Genomic DNA, 19,293 nt, shown 5'->3' with positions numbered 1-19,293 from the left:
GACGAAATTTCCCACTGCCCGAAACAAGGCGCACCAACTGTTTTCGATGTGTTCTGGGCGCCCCAACACACGGGGCAGCCTAACCGTCGAAATGCTGCACTTCGGGGATTTTTATGGAGTGGGGCGGAAGTGGCATCATCATGGTGGTGGAAGTGTGGGTGGGGCAGAGTGACCATCAATTTCTAAAATGGTGGCGCCTGGGCTGAGACTCGGCGGCCATTCCGCGCTGGCACGTGGCCTTATCGGAGAGGGCAATTTCAGCCTCCCCAAAATTTTGACCCAACGCCGATGAATGAACAGCGATATATTTCCAGGTTAGGACGGTGTGTGACTTGGAGGGACTTGCAGGGGATGGTGTTCCTATGCACCTCCTGCACTTGTCGCGGATTTGCGAGTTGCTGCCGAAAAAGCCTTGAGAGTAGTCTGATCGGGCAGTAATTGGCCGGATTGGTTTGTCCTGCTTTTTGTGGACAGGACATACCTGGGCAGTTTTCCACGTTGTTGGATAGATGCCAGTGTTGTAGCTGTACTGGAACAGCTTGGCTAGAGGTGCTGCTAGTTTTGGAGCACGTCTTCAGCATGACAGCTGTGATGTTTTCGGGTCCCATAGCCTTTGCTCTCTCCAGTGTGCTCAGCCGTTTCTTGGTCTCACGTGGAGTGAATCGGATTGGTTGAAGACTGGCACCTCTGATGTGGGGACCTCAGGAGGAGGCTGATCATCCACTCGGTAGTTCTGGCTGACGATGGTTGCTCATGTTTCTGCCTTGTCTTTTGCACTCACGTGCTGGGCTCTGGTATCATTGCGGATGTGGATGTTCATGGAGCCTCCTCCTCCAGTTGTTTAATTCATGACTGGATGTGGTAGGACTGCAGAGCTTTGATCTGATCTGTTGATTATGGGATCGCTTAGCTCTGTTGAGAGTGTGCTGTCTCTGCTGTGTAGCATGCATGTTGTTGCAGCTTTCACAGTTTACCACCTCATTTTTAGGTATGCCTGCTGCTCCTGGCATGCTCTTCTGCACAGCTCATTGAACCAGGATTGGTCCCGTGGCTTGATGGTAATAGTAAAGTGAGGAATATGCCGGGCCATGACAGATTGTGGTGGAATACAATTATACTGCTGCTGATGTCCCACAGCACCTCATGAATGCCCAGATTTAAGCTTTTAGATCAGTTCTGAATCTGTCCCATTTAGCAAGGCGATAGTGCCACACAACACAATGGACGGTGTCCTCAGTGTGAAGATGGGACTTTGTCTCCAGAATGACTGTGCGGTGGTCACTCCTACCAATGCCGTCATGGACAGATACATCTGCGACAGGTAGGTCGGTGAGGACAAGGTCTAGTAGTTTTTTCACTTGTCTTGGTTCTCTCACCACTTACCACAGAACTAGTCTGGCAGCGATGTCCTTCAGGACTTGGCCGTCTCACTCAGTAGTGGTCACGCTTGGTGATGAATATTGAAGTCCTCCACCCAAAGTACATTCTGTGCCCTTGCTACTCGCAGTGCCTCTTCCAAGTGGTGTCCAACATGGAGCATTACAGTATCATCAACTGAGGGAGGGCAATGGGTGGTAATCAGCAGGAGGTTGCCTTGCACAAGTTTGACCTGAAGCCATGAGACATCATGGGGGTCCAGAGTCAATGTTGAGGATTCCCAGGGCCACTCCTTCCCGACTGTATGACACTGTGCCGCCACCTCTGGTGGGTCCGTCCTGCCGGTGGGACAGGACATACCCGAGGCTGTTGATGTAGGAGTCTGGGACATTGGCTGAAAGGTATGATTCTGTGAGTGTGACTATGTCAGGCTGTTGCTTGACAAGTCTATGGGACAGCTCTCCCAATTTTGGCACAAGTCCCCAGATGTGCGTGAGGAGTATTTTGCAGGGCTGGGTGTGCCGTTGTTGTGTGCACAGCTGGTGCCTAGTTCGATGACAAGTAATCCGTCCAGTTTTATTCTTATTATTGTTTTTTGTAGCGGTTTGTTACAACTGAGTGGCTTGCTATGTCATTTCAGAGGGCAGTTAAGAGTCAACCACATCAGAGGCCTTGCAGAAAGCAAGGGGAGGGGCTTTGAAGCGTGTCAGCACTGCGTGGAACATCTGCATAGAGCTTCCTTCAGTGCCCCAATAGTGCTCTTGGTACCACCCCCAAAGGAAGTGCAGCGCGTGAGATTGCGTTCCGCTTCTTTTGAGGGGCAATTGCGGGCGCAAAAGTCCCGGCCTCAGAAGGTTACTGCCCCCAATCAGGGCACAAAGGGCAATCTTTCCCCCAAAGTATTTCTATATAATTGTGGCCAATGATTATTCTTTCTATTCTCTGTACTTCAGCAATTGTAAAAATGTTTTTGAAATTATTTCTTGAGATATGAGCATCACTGGCAAGGCCAGCATTTATTGTCCATCCCTAATTGCCCTTGAGAAGGTGATGGTGAGCTGCCTTCTTGAACCGCAGAGGGAAGTTAAAAGTCAACCACATTGCGATGGGTCTGGAGTCACATGTAGGCCAGACCCAGGCCTCTGGATTATTAGTCCAGTAACATAACCACTCTGCTACCGTTATGATTCCTGGTCAACTGTGGCTGCGAGGGTGACAAATGAACTTTAGGTTAATGCATTCCGATACTTCCAGGTGGCCTCTGGTGTCAGTGGTCACATCATTCAGCCAATCGTTCATCGCTACCAATCACTGGACTGCATTTTCACCTTTGATTCATTAGGTGCCTTCACTCCAAGTACAGGAGTGAACAAATATGATTGGATACTCAAGGATATCATCATCATCATCCATCATAGGTAGTCCCTCGGAATCGAGCAAGACTTGCTTCCACTCTTAGCATGAGTTCTTAGGTGGCTGTACAGTCCAATATAAGAACCACAGTCTCTGTCAAAGGTGGGACAGACAGTGGTTGAAGGAAAGGGTGGGCAGGGAGCCTGGTTTGCCGCATGCTCCTTCCGCTGCCTGCACTTGATTTCTGCATGCTCTCGGCGACGATACTTGAGGAGCCTCCACTTAGGGCGGTTTTTAGTAAGGGCCTCCCAAGTGTCAGTGGAGATGTCGCACTTTATCAGGGAAGCTTTGAGGGTGTCCATTGATACGTCCTTACAAACAGTATAAATGCACACGAGGCCCATGCTTGAGAGAAGGTCAGTCTGTGACCTGTCCTTTATTCCTTAGCACTCAAGTGATGGAAGTGGGTGGAGCTTCCCTTTTTATACCTGAAGGTCCAGGTTAGGAGTGTCTCCCACAAGTTCATCACCTAGTGCTCATTGTTCTCACAGTGTACAACTTCGGTCACATTATACATGGGTTACAATGCTGGTTGAATACATGTCATCACCTCCCCTCAAAGTCTTATTGGGATCACAGGTTGAGTCTCTCTGGTGGTTTACGCTCCCTTGTAGAGCGCCTGAGTTGGGGCTCCGGTTGTTGGGCGCTGGCCTGAGTGTCTGCTGTTTGCGGTGCCTCAGGCCTATCCGGACTGCCCACAGTGACTGGGCTCTCCTGTGGTGGAGTCAACTCTATGTCGTGTTCTTCCTCTGCTTCTTCTATGGAGTTTCTGAACCTCCTTTTTGTTTGATCCACGTGTTTGCGGCAGATTTGTCCATTGGTAAGTTTAACTACCAGAATCCTATTTCCCTCTTTGGCAATCACAGTGCCTGCAAGCCATTTGGGCCCTGCAGCATAGCTGAGGACAAAAACAGGATCATTTACATCAATACATCGCGCCCTTGCATTCCTGTCATGGTAGTCATATTGTGACTGGCGCCTGCTCTCGACAATTTCTCTCATGGTGGGGTGTATAAGGGATAACCGGGTTTTGAGTGTCCTTTTCATTAGCAGCTCTGCGGGTGGAACCCCTGTGAGCGAGTGTGGTCGGGATCTGTAGGCAATCAGGAAGTGTGATAAGCGGCTTTGTAGGGAACCCCCTTGGATTCTGAGCATCCCCTGTTTGATTATCTGCACTGCTCGTTCTGCCTGCCCGTTTGAGGCCGGCTTGAACGGTGCCGTTCTGACATGGTTGATTCCATTGCCTGCCATGAAGTCCTGGAATTCAGTGCTTGTGAAGCACGGGCCATTGTCATTGACCAAGATGTCCGGTAGACCGAGGGTGGCGAACATTGCACGTAGACTTTCTACCGTGGCAGAGGATGTGCTTGAATTTAAAATGTCACACTCGATCCATTTGGAGTAGGCGTCTACCACAACCAAAAACATTTTTCCCATGAAAGGATCTGCGTAGTCCTCATGGATGCATGACCAAGGCTTGGCGGACCAGGACCAGGGGCTAAGGGGGGCTTCCCTGGGCGCATTGCCGAGCTGGGCACACGTGTTGCAACTGCGAATACAAAGTTCCAGATCTGCGTCTATCCCTGGCCATCAAACTTGTGACCTGGCAATTGCCTTCATCATGACAATGCCCGGGTGCTCATTGTGGGCTTATCTGATGGACATCTCTCTGCCCATCTGGGACACGACTACGCGGTTTCCCCACAATAGGCAATCAGCCTGAATCGAGAGTTCATCCCTGCGCTTGTGAAATGGTTTAAATTCCTCAGGGCATGCCCTGTATGTGGCTGCCCAGTCCCCATTCAGGACACATTTCTTGACTAGAGACAATAGCGGGTCTCTATTTGTCCAGACTTTAATCTGACGGGCTGTCACGGGTGAGCCTTCGCTTCCGAAAGCTTCAACGGCAATGACCATCTTAGTAGCATGCTCGGTAGCCCCCTCAGTGGTGGCTAGTGGGAGCCTGCTGAGTGCATCGGCGCAGTTTTCGGTGCCTGGTCTGTGCCGAATTGTATAGTCATACGCGGCTAACGTGAGTGCCCACCTCTGTATGCGGGCCGATGCGTTTGCATTTATGGCCTTGTTGTCGGCCAAAAGGAACGTTAGGGGTTTGTGATCTGTCTCCAGCTCAAATTTCCTGCCAAACAAGTACTGGTGCATTTTCTTTACAGCATATACACATGCGAGCGCCTCCTTTTCTACCATCCCGTAGCCCCTTTCTGCCTGGGACAGACTTCTGGAGGCATAAGCTGACCCTTGGAATTGACATGCTGCAACACACACCCGACACCATAGGACGACGCATCGCACGTTAACACAAGTTTCTTACATGGGTCATATAGCGTTAACAGATTGTTGGAACATAACAAATTGCGTGCTCTATTAAAAGCCCTTTCCTGGCTGCCCCCCCAGACCCATTCACGACCTTTGCGTAGGAGCACGTGTAGCGGCTCTAGCAGTGTGCTCAATTTGGGAAGAAAGTTACCAAAATAGTTCAGGAGCCCCAGGAACGAATGCAGCTCCGTCGTGTTACGGGGTCTCGGTGCTCTCTGGATCGCTTCCATCTTGGACACAATAGGGCTGATCCCATCTGCTGCTACCCTCATCCCCAGGAGTTCTACCTCTGGAGCTAGGAAGATGCACTTCGCCTTTTTAAGTCGCAGACCTACCCGGTCCAGTCTGCGTAGCACCTCCTTCAGGTTGTGGAGGTGTTCTTCAGTATCGTAACCTGTGATGAGGATGTCGTCCTGAAAAACCACCGTCCTTGGAATCGACTTGAGGAGGCTTTCCACATTTCGTTGGAAGATCGAGGTGGCCGAGCGAATCCTATACGGACATCTGTTGTACTCAAACAACCCCTTGTGTGTTGTGATGGTGGTCAGCTTCTTTGACTCACTCGCCAGCTCCTGGGTCATGTAAGCTGAGGTCAGGTCCAGTTTTGAAAAAGGTTTGCCACCGGATAGCGTCGCAAAGAGTTCCTCTGCTCTCGGTAGCGGGTACTGGTCTTGGAGTGACACCCGATTGATGGTGGCCTTGTAATCGCCACATATCCTGACCGACACATCCGTCTTGAGCATCGGCACAATTGGGCTCGCCCAGTCACTGAATTCGACTGGCGAGATGATGCCTTCCCTCAGCAGGCGGTCCAATTCGCCTTCTATCTTTTCCCGCATCACGTACGGCATCGCTCTGGCCTTGTGGTGTACTGGCCTGGCGTCCGGGTTTATGTGAATCACTACCTTGGCCCCCATGAAAGTGCCAATGCCGGGTTGAAATAATGAGTCAAATTTGTCCAGGATCTCTGAGCATGATACTCGCTCCAGAGGAAATTGCATTGACATCGCCCCATTTCCAGTTCATGACAGCAAGCCAACTCCTCTCCAGTAGTGTAGGACCGTACCCTGGGACAACCCAGAGTGGCAAACTGTTCTCCGAATCTTTGTGGGTCATGACTACCGTGGCGCTGCCTAGCACCGGAATGATCTCCTTTGTGTATGTCCGTAGCTGTGCATCAATCGGCGATAATTTTGGCCTCCTGGCCTTGGACGCCCACAACATTTTGAACTGTTTGATACCCATCAGGGACTGGCTGGCCCCCATGTCTAGCTCCATTGATACTGGGATGCCATTGAGGAGCACTTTCATCATTATCGGTGGCATCCTGGTGTATGAACTGTATACGTGCTCCACATGAACTCGCTGAACTTCAGCTTCCAGCAATTTCCCCCAGCGTTCATTTCTGCAATTTCTGCAGGTATTTTGCTCATCTCTGCAACCTTCGTCTGTGTGTGTGCTTCCACGCCTCCAACATGAGCTGTTGTTGGAAACAAAAGGTCCCTTGTCAGTCGATCGTCCCTGACTGCCCCTGTGACTGTCCTTGCGTGTGCCATTAACAGGTGTTGATGGCCCCATTACTGGCCGCATTGTCCCTTGCAATGGCGTGAATCGCCATTCAGCTTGCCATTGTCTCTGTTGAACTCCCCCTCTGGGTTCGACTACATGTTGGGGCATGCCTGATTGCCCTTGTCTGCCTGGAGAACTGTGTGCTGCTTTAACAATGTTGAATCTCTGTCCCAACCATTCCTTAACACAGTACCTCTCGTCTGTTCTGCTAGTGACCATGCTCGCGTGGTTTAAATCCAAGTTTCTTGTCGCCATTGATACGTCCTTACTATACAGTATAAATGCATACGAGGCCCATGCTTGAGAGAAGGTCAGTCTGTGACCTGTCCTTTATTCCTTAGCACTCAAGTGATGGAAGTGGGTAGAGCTTCCCCTTTTATACCTGAAGGTCCAGGTTAGGAGTGTCTCCCACAAGTTCACCACCTTATGGTCATTGTTCTCACAGTGTACAACTTAGGTCAGATTATACATGGGTTACAATGCTGGTTGAATACATGACACTTGTAATGTTTCCGCTGCCCACCTTTGGCTCGTTTGCCGTGGATGAGTTCCGAGTAGAGCACTTGCTTTGGGAGGTTTGTGTCTAGCATGCGAACTATGTGGCTTGCCCAGTGGAGCTGATGAAGTGTGGTCTGTGCTTAAAAGCTGGGGTTGTTGGCCTGGACGAGGATGGTAAGGTTGGTGCGTCTGTCCTCCCAGGGGATTTGTAGGATCTTGCGGTGAAATCATTGGTGGTATTTCTCCAGCTATTTGTGGTGTCTACTGTACATGGTCCACATCCCTGAGCTCTACAGTAGGGCAGGTATTACTACGACCCTGTACACCATGAGATCGGTGACAGTTTTGAGGACCTGGTCTTCAAACACTCTTTTGCTCAGGTGGCCGAAGGCTGCACTGGCGCATTGGAGGCGGTGTTGGATCTCATCGTCAATGCCTGCTTTTGTTGATAGGAGGCTCCCGAGACAGTGGAAGTGGTCCACGTTGTCCAGGGCTGCGCCATGGATCTTGATGTCTCGGGAGGCAGTGCTGTGCGGCGAGGACAGGCTGGTGGAGGACCTTTGTCTTACTGATCTTTGGCGTAAGGCCCATGCTTTCGTACGCCTCAGTAAATACGTCAACTATGTCCTGGATTTCAGCCTCTGTGCATGCACAGACGCAGGCGTCGTCTGTGTACTATAGCTTGATGACAGAGGCTGGGGTGATCTTGGACCTGGCCTGGAGACAGCGAAGGTTGAAAAGCTTCTCTCTGTTTCTGTAGTTTAGCTCCACTCCAGCTGGGAGCTTGTCAACTGTGAGGTGGAGCATGGCAGCGAGGAAGATTAAGAAGAGGGTTGGGGCGATGACGCAGCCCTGCTTGGCCCCGGTCCAGACGTGGATTGGGTCTGTGATGGATCCGTTGGTAAGGTTCACGGCCTGCATGTCGTCATGGAGCAGGCGGAGGATGGTGACGTACTTTTGCGGGCATCCGAAATGGAGGAGCACACTCCATAGACCCTCGCGATTGACAGTATCAAAGGGCTTTGTAAGGTCGAAGAAGGCCATGTATAAGGGCTGGCGCTGTTCCCTGCATTTTTTCTGCAGCTGTCGCGCTGAAAAAATCATGTCTGTTGTGCTCCAGAGCGGACGAAATCTGCACTGTGACTCCGGGAGGAGCTCCTTGGCCACGGGGAGAAGACGGTTGAGGAGGACTCCAGCGATGACTTTCCCAGTGGCTGATAGCAGGGAGATTCCTCTGTAGTTGGCGCAGTCGGACATGTCGCCTTTTTTAAAGATGGTCACGATCACTGCATCTCTAAAATCTCCCAGCATGCTCTCCTTCCTCCAGCCACGAGAGATAAGGTCATGTATTCACCCCAGCAGTGCCTCTCCACCATACTTCAGTGCCTCAGCAGAGATTCTATCTGCTCCCATAGCCTTGTTGTTTTTTAGCTGCCTTTTGGCTTTTTCTACCTCGTACAGTGTTGGGATCTCACTGAGGTCGTGGCAGGTAGCATGCTGTAGAATGGAGTCGAGAACTGTTGTGTATGCAATAACTCATTAGACTGAATACTGTAAACTCCGAACAGGTACAAACCTGGCTCTACTTTATTAGGGTCCAATGTGCTTACATGACAAGATGGCTGGCCTTTTATATCTGGGCCGCACACACGTGAGCACAGCCCAATGACCTCCGACAGTGGCGCCAACTGGTGGCTAGTAAACCCAAGCATACATACATGACAATATCCCCCTTTAAGATATTAGTAACGGTCTTTTTACAAATTGAGACGGTCTAGGGCTTTGTGCTCCTGAATTGAACGTCTCAGTTCAACTCCAGCCTTGGGCAAGCGTTGTGAGTCTGTTATGACTGGTGGGTGGGTAGCCGATCAGATGTGTGTGGCAAAGGCCACGTCAGTGATTGAAAGTCCAGATTCATTCACCATGTCAGTGATTAAAAGTCCAGATTCCTTGATGACAGTGGAATCCTCTGATGGCTGAGGGTAGGTTAGTTGGTCACTGATTGTGTCTTCCTCAGACTATTCCGGTTCATCCGTGTGCCGCAGCTTTATCTGATCGACATGTTTCCTGCATGTTTGCCCATTCTTGAGCTTAACAATAAACACTCTGTTACCATCCTTGGCCAAACAGTACCAGTAATCCATTTGGGACCTTGACCATAATTCTGTACATACACGGGATCATGGATAGAAAGGTCGCGTGACACAGTACTGCGATCATGATACACTTGCTGACTCTGACGTCTGTATTTGACACGATTATTCAACTCAGAGTGGAAAGAGAGAGCCTGGACTTAAGAGCTCTTTTCATCATTATTCAGCATGGGAGATCCCGGGAAGCGGATGGGGTCTTGTCCTGTAACTAAGCAATATGCGTGACAAGCGAGTTTGCGGTGAACCTTGAGTTACATGTTTCATACTCTCCTTGATGGTTTGGGCCACACGCTCTGCTTGTCCATTGGATGTGGCTTTGAATGGTGCTGACCTCACATGTTTGATACCATTAAGTTTCATGAACTCTTGAAACTCCATACTGGTGAAGCAAGATCTGTTGTCGCTTACAATGATGTCAGGCAAACCATGCGTAGCAAACATGACACGAAGGCTATCAATGGTAGCTGTGGATATGCTGGATGACATGATTGTACATTCTATCCACTTGGAATATGCATCCACCACAAATAAAAACATCTTTCCCAGGAAGGGACCTCCAAAGTTGATGTGGATCCTGGACCATGGTTTAGATGGCCACGACCACAGAATCAGCAGCAATTCTGCTGGTGCTTTACTAAGCTGCATGCAAGTGTTGCACTGATGCACACATGATTCCAGATCAGTTTAAATTCTAGGCCACCATACATGAGACCTGGCAATGGCTTTCATCATGACAATACAGGGATGTGTGCTATGTAGATCATGCACAAATTTCTCTCTGATTTTCTTGGGCATAATAACACGATTACCCCACAGTATACAATCTGATTGAATGGATAGTTCGTCTTTGCGACAGATTTAAGGTTTGATCTCTTCACACATTTGCTTGGGTATGGCAGACCAATCACCACTAAGGATACAATGTTTCACAACCGATAATATGGGGTCCTGGCTGATCCAGGTCTTAACTTGTTGGGCCGTGACAGGGATTCCTTCACTTTCAAAAGCATCCATGACTAACAGTAGGTCTGTAGGTTGTGGCGTTTCCACCTCCGAATTGGGCAATGGCAGATGGCTAAATGCATCGGCACAATTCTTAGTGCCAGTTCTATGACAAATGACACAATCATAGGCAGATAACGTCAGCGCCCACCTCTGGAAGCGGGACGATGCATTGGTATTGATAACTTTGTTTTCCAAAAACAATGAAATGAGTAGCTTGTGATCTGTTTCCAGTTCAAACCGAAGACCAAACAGGTACTGATGCATCTTTTTAACCCCATATACACAGGCTAGTGCTTCCTTCTCTATCATTCTGTAGGCTCGTTCCGCCTTTGACAAACTTTTGAAGCATATGCAACAGTTTGTAATTTGCCCGACTCATTAGCTTGTTGGAGCAGGCAACCAACTCCAAATGACGAAGCATCATAGGCCAATACTAGACACTTACATGGATCATAATGTACCAGCAGCTTGTTAGAGCAAAGTAGAGCGGTAGGTTTCTCAAAAGGTCTACCTTAAGACGCACCCCAAATCTAGTTGTCGCCTTTTCATAGCAGCATGTGCAGTGGCTCTAATGAAGTGCTCAATCTAGGTAATAAATTACCAAAGTAGTTGAGTTGCCCAAGGAACAAATGCAGCTCCGTCACATTCTGAGGCTTGGGTCCATTTTTGATGTGCTTTGTTTTCGAGTCCGTAGGCCTGCTACCGTGAGCAGCAATTCTCCTCCCCAGGAATTCGACTTCCGATGACATAAAGACGCACTTTGAGCGTTTCAGTCTGAGTCCCACTTTGTCCAGACGATGTAGGACCTCTTCCAGGTTGTTCAGATGATCGGCTGAGTCACGACCTGTGACCAGTATGTCATCTTGGAACACAACGGTTCTAGGGACGGACTTCAGTAAACTCTCCATGTTCCTTTGAAATATGGCTGCAGCCGAGCGAATTCCAAAAGGGCACCTGTTGTAGATAAACAGTCCTTTATGAGTGTCGATGCACGTAAGTTTCTTCGACGTGTCGACCAGCTCCTGTGTCATGTAGGCCAACGTCAGATACAGTTTTGTGAGCGACGTCCCCCCCGGCTAGCGTTGCAAACACGTCATCAGCCTTCGATAACAGGTATTGTCATGTATCTTACATTATTATTTATAACTCTATCCTAACATGCTATACATGACTGTAATAAGATATGACCTGTAACCACCAGTATACCTTACCACCAGGGGTGCACTTGCAAGAGACAGGTATATAAGGACAGGTCTCAGGACAAGTGCAGCATTCCAGAGCTGTGAAATAAAGGTGCAGGTCCAGAGTGACCTTGACTTCACTACATGCCTTGTGTGAATCTGTACTGAGGGGACAGGACTTTACAGGTATTGATCCTGTTTCGAAACTCGGTTAATCGTAACCTTGCAGTCTCCACAAATCCTGACAGTGCCATCACTTTTCAACGCGGGAAAAATGCGGCTGGCCCATTCGTTAAATTCGACCTGCGATATGATCCCTTCACGTTGGAGTCTCTCCAGTTCGATTTCGAGCTTCTCCATCATCATGTATGGAACCGCCCGAGCTTTATGATGGACGGGTCTTGCATCCGATTCCCCTTGGCTCCCGTGAAATTGCAGATGCCTGGTTCAAACAGTGAGGGGAACTTGCTCAGCACTTGAGCACATGGAGTATCCTCCTCCGACGACAACATCTTGATCTCATTCCAGTTCCATTTGATTTTTTCTAACCAGTTCCTACCGAACAGCGTTTGACCATTGCCTGGAAAAATTCATAATGGTAAATCGTGAACCACACCATCATGCGACACCTTGACTACTGCACTGCCAATCACCATAATGAATTCTTCAGTGTATGTATGCAACTTGGCGTTGACTGGACTCACCTTAGGTCTCACAGCCTTAGTATCCCACAGCCTGTCGAATGTCCTCTGGCTCGTGATTGATTGACTTGCATCCATGTTCAATTCCATCGATACTGGTGCACCATTAAGTTTTACATGAATCATTATCGGTTGGCTCTTTGTTAGGAATGAATACAGTCCATACACTTCCAACTCTGGTATCTCGGTTTGCTTATCCGGATCCGGGCTAGACTGGTCATCATCCTTCACGTGGTATGTCGCAGCACACTTGCTCAGTTGCGGACTCATGTGCTGGAGATGCCCCACTCTCGATTAGCCTTTACAAATACACTGTTTGAACCAACACTGATGATGCTGATGATTTTCCCCACAAAGCCAACACGGTGATATCGGATTCATTCCCGTTGGCGGACTTTGAGCAGCCACAGGTTTTGCGTACGCAGTCGGGTAGGCTCTGCCATATGCAGCTCTGCCAAACGACGATACTATCTTGTTTACGATTTTTCAATGATATCTGCTTTAAGCTTTTATCCGTCGTCATGCATGATTGGACAATCGCGATGGCCTTGCTCAAATCCAGCGTCTCCGCCACCAGTAGCTTACACAGGATCACTTCGTGGCTAATGCCGATTACAAAGAATTCCCGCAGGACGTCTGGCAATGCAGTTTCGAACTTACACGGTCCAGCTAGATGTCTTAGGTCGGCAATGAATTCCGATACATACTGGTCCTCAGAACGAATGTGCGTATCGAATCGATATCTTGAGATGATGATGCCTTCATTGGTTTGAGATGGTCGCGTACCAGAGCACACAATGTTTCATAGTCCTTGTCCGTTGGACATAAGGGCGAGAGGAGATTCTTTATGAGTCCATAGATTTTCGGACCGCAAACCGTGAGGAAGAGCACCCGGCACCGATCTGCGTCTGCCTCTTTCTCCATTTTGTTGGCCATGAAGTACTGGTTCAAGTGGGTTACAAAGTCTGCCCAATCTTCTCCCTCCACAAGTCGCTCCAGAATTCCAATTATGCTCATTTTTGCATGCGAAGGTTCTTGTTACCTCGTCGCCAAATGTTGTGTATGCAATAACTAAATAGACTGAATACTGTAAACTTCGAACAGGTACAAAATTGGCTCTACTTTATTAAGGCCCAAAGTGGGTACGTTACCAAGATGGCTGGCCTTTTATACCTGGGCCGCACACATGTGCGCACAGCCCAACGACCTCTGACAGTGGCGCCACCTGGTAGCTAGTAAATCCAAGCATACATACATGACAAGGACACTCGAGTCAAAAGCAGAGTCTCGATTGAGGAGATCTTTGAAGTGCTCCTTCCAGTGAGCCCTGATGTGCCTCCGTGTCCGTTTCCCGTAAAATCCTCATTGTCACCATTTTTTAAATTTACTTTTTCATAAATGAACTTAGCTAAAGTGATAAATTCCATTTATCTGAGACTCTAGATTAAATCACAGTTACCAAAAATAAAAGGGCTCCATGCTCAATGTACACACGGTGAAGTTTAAACACATCGGTCTCGAAATTGGCCACCTTAGCGCCTCCCGTTATTACCTCTGGGGGGCGATAAATGGGGCCTTAAGCACTAACCGACCGGCTGAAGGGAGAAGTTCAACTGAACAGTTGTTTATCAGACTGGAGGAAGGTACACAGTGGTGTTCCCCAGGGTCGGTACTAGGACCAATGCTTCTTTGATATATATAGTCTGCTTGAGTGCCGGGCTGATTGGGCGGGATCACGGCTGCCATCGTGGAGAAGGTAAGTTTTTTCTTTGCAGAGCCTGCAGTGATGACCGTTGCCTTTAAGGGAGGGAAGGAGCATTTCAACACGGCAGCGCTGCACCGCCCGGTGTGTACGCTGCTCCACTCACCGCCCCATCTGCTGCCGATTGCACTCCAGGAAGGAAGTGGAGCAGTGCTGCACACTGGGCAATGCCGAATGTTGTAAAAGTTTGAAATCATTAGCGCCTGGCACTAAATTTTCAAACTTTTGAAAGTTAGCCCTCCAAACGGGGCACTCGCCAATTTCACCCTCTATGATTCTCTGAATCTAATGGAGTAGGGACATGAAAATAAAAACCTTAGGTACGTCCTGAACACAAAGTGCATGAATTCATTAAACACTCTGATAAAATAAAACAATATGACTGTGATTGGTGGAAATAAGGCACTTACTTTGTGTGAGAACAGACGGAAGTAGAAACACAAAGAAACTGAACATCAAACCAGCTGGCATTTTGCTGCAGAAAAATCGTCGACACATTTCACAGATTCATTCTCTTTCCCTATAAGAAATATACACATAGATATAGTACCAGAAAACCTCCAGAAGTAAAAATGAGGCACATTTCTTCAATATGTTTAACACTTCAGACTGTGAAGAAAAGAAACAAGATAAAACTGCTGACCAAATTATTTCCTCATGCATGGGAACACCATCACCCCCAAGTTCCCCTCCGAGTCTCGTGTCATCCTGTCTATATTCTTGAACTCCCTACCTCAGAGCATTGTAGGAATATCTTTGCCACATGGACTGCAGCGGTTCAAGAAGAAGGCCCATCACCACCTTCTCAAGGGCAACTAGAGTTGGGCAAAAATGCCAGCCTTACCAGCGACGCCCATATCCCGAGAATAAATGATGAATAAAAAAGTTTATTGTGCCTTTTTGAAAGACCTTTACCAGACTGTTATGCACCCCAGTGAAAAGTTATTGCAGGATACCATCTCACAAACTGCTGTAATATAACATAAACTACTGGTCAGGATGAGCGTTATAAAAAGTAGTTCGCAAAAGGAAAGACTTGGGCTAGAAATTCGCGACTTTGCGACCGTGCTTTTGCCGATATTTTACCACATTTGGCAAAAACCTGGTCAGTGGGAAACTCGGTGATGTTTTACACGTACTGCTGGAAAGAGAAGCGCCGCCATGCAGGAGCCGAAATGGCGCTTTCGCTAACATTTTTTATCCCCCCGCACCCGTATTCTGCGCTCCAACAGGGAAAAACCTGTCGTAGCAGCCCTGCCAGCAGTAAGTATGAAGACCCGCAAAAAGGTCAGTTCAGGTTTTTATTTTGTAATTCTTTTTCAGCGATTCGATAGATAAGTGTCTTGTAATTGTTTTGTGAGTGTCTCTTTTTTCCAATTTATTTTTTGGTGTTTTTCTACCCTCCCAAGGCCCAACTCGGACTAAAGTTGGCAAGGATTGCAGTTTGCGCCGAGAATCCTCATTCGACGGCAAAACTTTACCGCTGCGCAAAATAAAGCTTGAATTTACGGCCTGATAGCGAAAGTGAAGTGATAACGGTAATTTTGGTGAAAAAAATACCGTTTTTGCTGAGAACCAAATTTCTAGCCCTGAGTGTGATCACCACTAACACTGAGCCAAATCAGAGTCAACTGAGTTCCATCACACCTGTCCACTGCTACATTTTGCATCTCAGTTGTGTGATCTATTTGGCAGCCGTCCCTCAGATTGGTGCTCTCCGCAGTGACCAATGAAACTCTTTGTAAATGAGATTGTATCAAATAAACATTCTGGAGTTGGAAATCTCAGCGGGTCAGGCAGCACTTGTGGAGAGAAAAGCAAAGTTAAAGTTTTGGGTCAATGACCCTTCGTCAGAACTGGCGAACGTTCGAAAAGAGCATATTCTTAAGAAACACTGAAAGGGGGAGGGGAAGAAAGAACAAAGGGAATGTCTGTGATAGGGTGGAAGGCAGGAGAGATTAGAGAGACAAAAGTGATGATGTGCCGAATTGAACTGGTAATGACAGAATTTAGAAAAAGGTTAATCTGGATAGGGTGTGAATGGCCGAGTAATGACCAGCTGCTATTAAAGACAAAGAAAAGAAGTAAAAAAAACATAAGTTGGAGGGAGGAGGGGGCAGAAGGGAGCCAAAGATGGCCAGAGTTTAAGCTCTGAAATTGTTGAACTCGATGTTGAGTCCAGAAGGCTGTAAAGTGCCGAAACGAAAGATGAGGTTCCGTTCCTCGAGCTTGTGTTGAGCTTCATTGGAACAATGCAGGAGTCCGAGGACAGAGATCTCAGAGTGGGAGTGGAGCGGAGAATTAAAGTGACAGGCGAAAGGAAGCTCCTGGGTCACATTTATGGACTGAACAGAGGTGTTCAGCAAAGCGGTTACCAAATCTACACTTGGCCTCCCAAATGTAGAGGAGACCACATCGTGGGCAGCGAATACAGTATATTAAATTGAAAGAAGTACAAGTAAATTGCTGTTTCACCTGGAAGGAGTATTTGGGGCCCTGGATAGTGGGAAGGGAGGAGGGAGAAGGGCAGGTGTTGCATCTCCTGCGCTTGCATGGAAAGGCACCGTGGGAAGAGGAGGGGGTCGTGTGGGTGACTGCAGAGTGGACCAGGGTGTCGTGGAGGGAGCAGTCCCTTCGGAATGCTGAGAGCAAAGGGGAAGATGTGATTGGTGGTGGGATAATGCTGGACGTGGTGGAAATGGCGGAGGATGATTTCTTGAATGTGGAAGTTGGTGGGGTGAAATGTGAGGACAAGGGGAACCCTGTCATGGCTCTTAGAGTAAGGGGAAGGGTTGAGAGCAGAGGTGTGGGAAATAGAACAAACACATTCGAGGGCCATGTTAACCATGCTGGAGGGGAATCCTTGGTTGAGGAAAAAGGAAGACATGTCAGAGACACTAGTGTCTAAGGTGGCATTGTGAGAGTAGCTGCGATGGAGATGGAGAAACTGGGAGAATGGAATGGAGTCCTACAGGATGCCGGGTGGGAGGAAGTGTAGTCCAGGTAACTGTGGGAGTCAGTGGGCTTATGGGGATACTGTTCGAAAGCCTATGCCCAGAGATGGAGACAGAATAAGAGGAAGGGAAGTGAAGAGTCGGAGATGGACTATGTGGAGGTGAGAGAAGGGTGGAAATTGGATGCAAAGTGAATGAAATTTTCAAGTTCAGGGTGAGAGCAGGAAACGACATTGATACATTCATCAATATACCGGAAATAGCCTGGAGTTGGAAGTTATCTTGAGGCTGAAACTCATAGGCCGAGAAATTCAATCGTGCAGTGCCCATTTTTTCGGCACAAAATGCATTCCTAATCATCCAATTTGGTGGGCAGCGATGTCATAGGATTGAGATGATTGGCTTGAAATTGCCACAACCATCGTCCCTGCTCATCCCCATTGATGTCAATTTAACTGGGGCGACATGTTGCTGCCCTTGGTTAAATGCTGTCTTGATATCAAGCGCAGTATAAGTTTCTTTCTAATGTGTATGTGGAGTGCGTGTGTGGAACTAGGATGGAATAAGGTTGAAGAGACACTGGGGGCTGAAATTCCACCTCCCGAAAATGCCTTTTAATGCCAGAAAGCGGCGGCCACGCGGTGGAGTCGAATGGACGCGGCTCGTGAAATTCTCCTAGGTGCATTTACTGGTGGTCCCCACTTCACACCCCGCTGCTGGTGACCCTTCCTAAGGGCGTCATCAAAGCGTGCACTGCCAATCTCCCGCACCTTCAGCTAAATTCTGGGGAAAACATTTTCAGGCTGCCGAGTAGTGCCCCCGACAGCTTTTTCTGTCGGTGTTTGCAGTGTTTACGACAAGGCTGTTCGGCCGTCATTAAAGGGGAGGGCGCACTGCCGTGGACATCATTTTATTTTTATTGTCGGCCGACTGCCAGATCAGGTGGACAATTATAGCCCCGGGTTTGGCCTGGCCACCAACAGACAGCCTGGCATCCCTTCTTGGGTGCCAGGCCGCTGGCCCAGCCGAAACCCTCCCTGGTGGTCCAGCGGACCTAAGTAAATTAATTGCAGAGCTCGCAGCAGCTCTCCCCTTGGTGAAGGGGAGAGATGTGGTGACGCACATGCGTCATGACGTCATCAGCGCTACGCATGATGGAGCACGGGCAATCATTCAGCAAAAGTTACCACCAGCGTTTTTGCTCGCGCCCCCCACCCCCCCCCATCCCCCCAGGTGAGGTGTGTAACAGCTGATTTAGCGCCCCATTTCAGCTCTTCTTCCAATTCCGACAAATTTCTCAGCAGGAGGCGCAAACTTTTTCAAGGCGCTAAAATTTCCCCTCCGCCTGGTTTAATGCTGCAACAGAGGCACGACCAAATTCCAACCCTTTACCTGTGTCTGAAAGTTATGTGAAACAAATCATTTTTATATTTAGCGTTACAAATAGAACATATAATACCAACTCCGAAACACAAGCTACATTTTTTTCTTATGAATCTTTAAAAAGTCGGACAATAATGAAATGTTCGTGGGCCTGTTTAATTGGTCCTGACCTTAGTCATGTGAGCGACCCAAAGCAACAGATAGTTATCTCAGTGTCACTGTTTCGGATTAACCACATTTACATCCTTCACTGAACTGCCAAGGCCCAGATAACTGTAAATGGGAAGTAATCCTTCTGTTTATAGATTCCCAAACAGAATTCCTTAAAGTTAGTAGGAGTTAAATTGAATAACCCCTGAGAATGTGCGTGTTGTGTATGCAATAACTCAATAGACTGAATACTGTAAACTCCGAACAGGTACAAACCTGGCTCTACTTTATTAGGGCCCAAAGTGCCTGCATTACAAGATGGCTGGCCTTTTATACCTGGGCCACACACACGTGCGCACAGCCCAATGATCTTCGACAGTGGCGCCAGCTGGTGGCTAGTAAACCCAAGCATACATACATGACAATATCCCCCTTTAAGATATTCGTAACTGTCTTTTTACAAATTGAGACGCTCCGGGGCTTTCCGCTCTCGAGTTGAACGTCTCAGTTCAACTCCAGCCTTGGGCGAGTGTTCTGAGTCTGTTATGACTGGGGGCTGGGTAGCTGATCTGATGGGACTGGCAATGACCATGTCAGGGATTGAAAGTCCAGATTCATTGATGACAGCGGAGTCCTCTGATGACTGAGGGTAGGTTGGTTGGTCACTGATTGTGCCTTCCTCAGAATGTTCCGGTTCATCAGTGTGCCACAGCTTTATCTGATCGACATGTTTTCTGCATGTCTGCCTATTCATGAGCTTAACGATAAACACTCTGTTACCCTCCTTGGCCGTAACAGTTAGGACCTTGAACA

The 19,293-nt window shown here is 48.3% G+C and overlaps 1 protein-coding gene across 3 annotated transcripts in view; it reads right to left on the bottom strand.

Moving 5' to 3' along the window:
* Nucleotides 1-19,293, bottom strand: part of LOC139262848 (vascular cell adhesion protein 1-like) — an 82,528-nt gene that overhangs the window by 52,495 nt on the left and 10,740 nt on the right. For all 3 annotated transcript variants that reach the window (XM_070878041.1, XM_070878042.1, XM_070878043.1), the window contains exon 2: nt 14,404-14,513. In XM_070878041.1, coding sequence (XP_070734142.1) covers nt 14,404-14,491 — 88 coding nt within the window. In that variant the 5' untranslated portion in view covers nt 14,492-14,513. The remainder of the gene's footprint in view (nt 1-14,403; nt 14,514-19,293) is intronic.

Source organism: Pristiophorus japonicus, chromosome 4, assembly GCF_044704955.1.
Source record: "Pristiophorus japonicus isolate sPriJap1 chromosome 4, sPriJap1.hap1, whole genome shotgun sequence".
Classification (NCBI taxonomy): domain Eukaryota; kingdom Metazoa; phylum Chordata; class Chondrichthyes; family Pristiophoridae; genus Pristiophorus; species Pristiophorus japonicus.
Note: the sequence above shows the minus strand (reverse complement) of the source record. Positions and strands in the feature narration are given on the sequence as shown.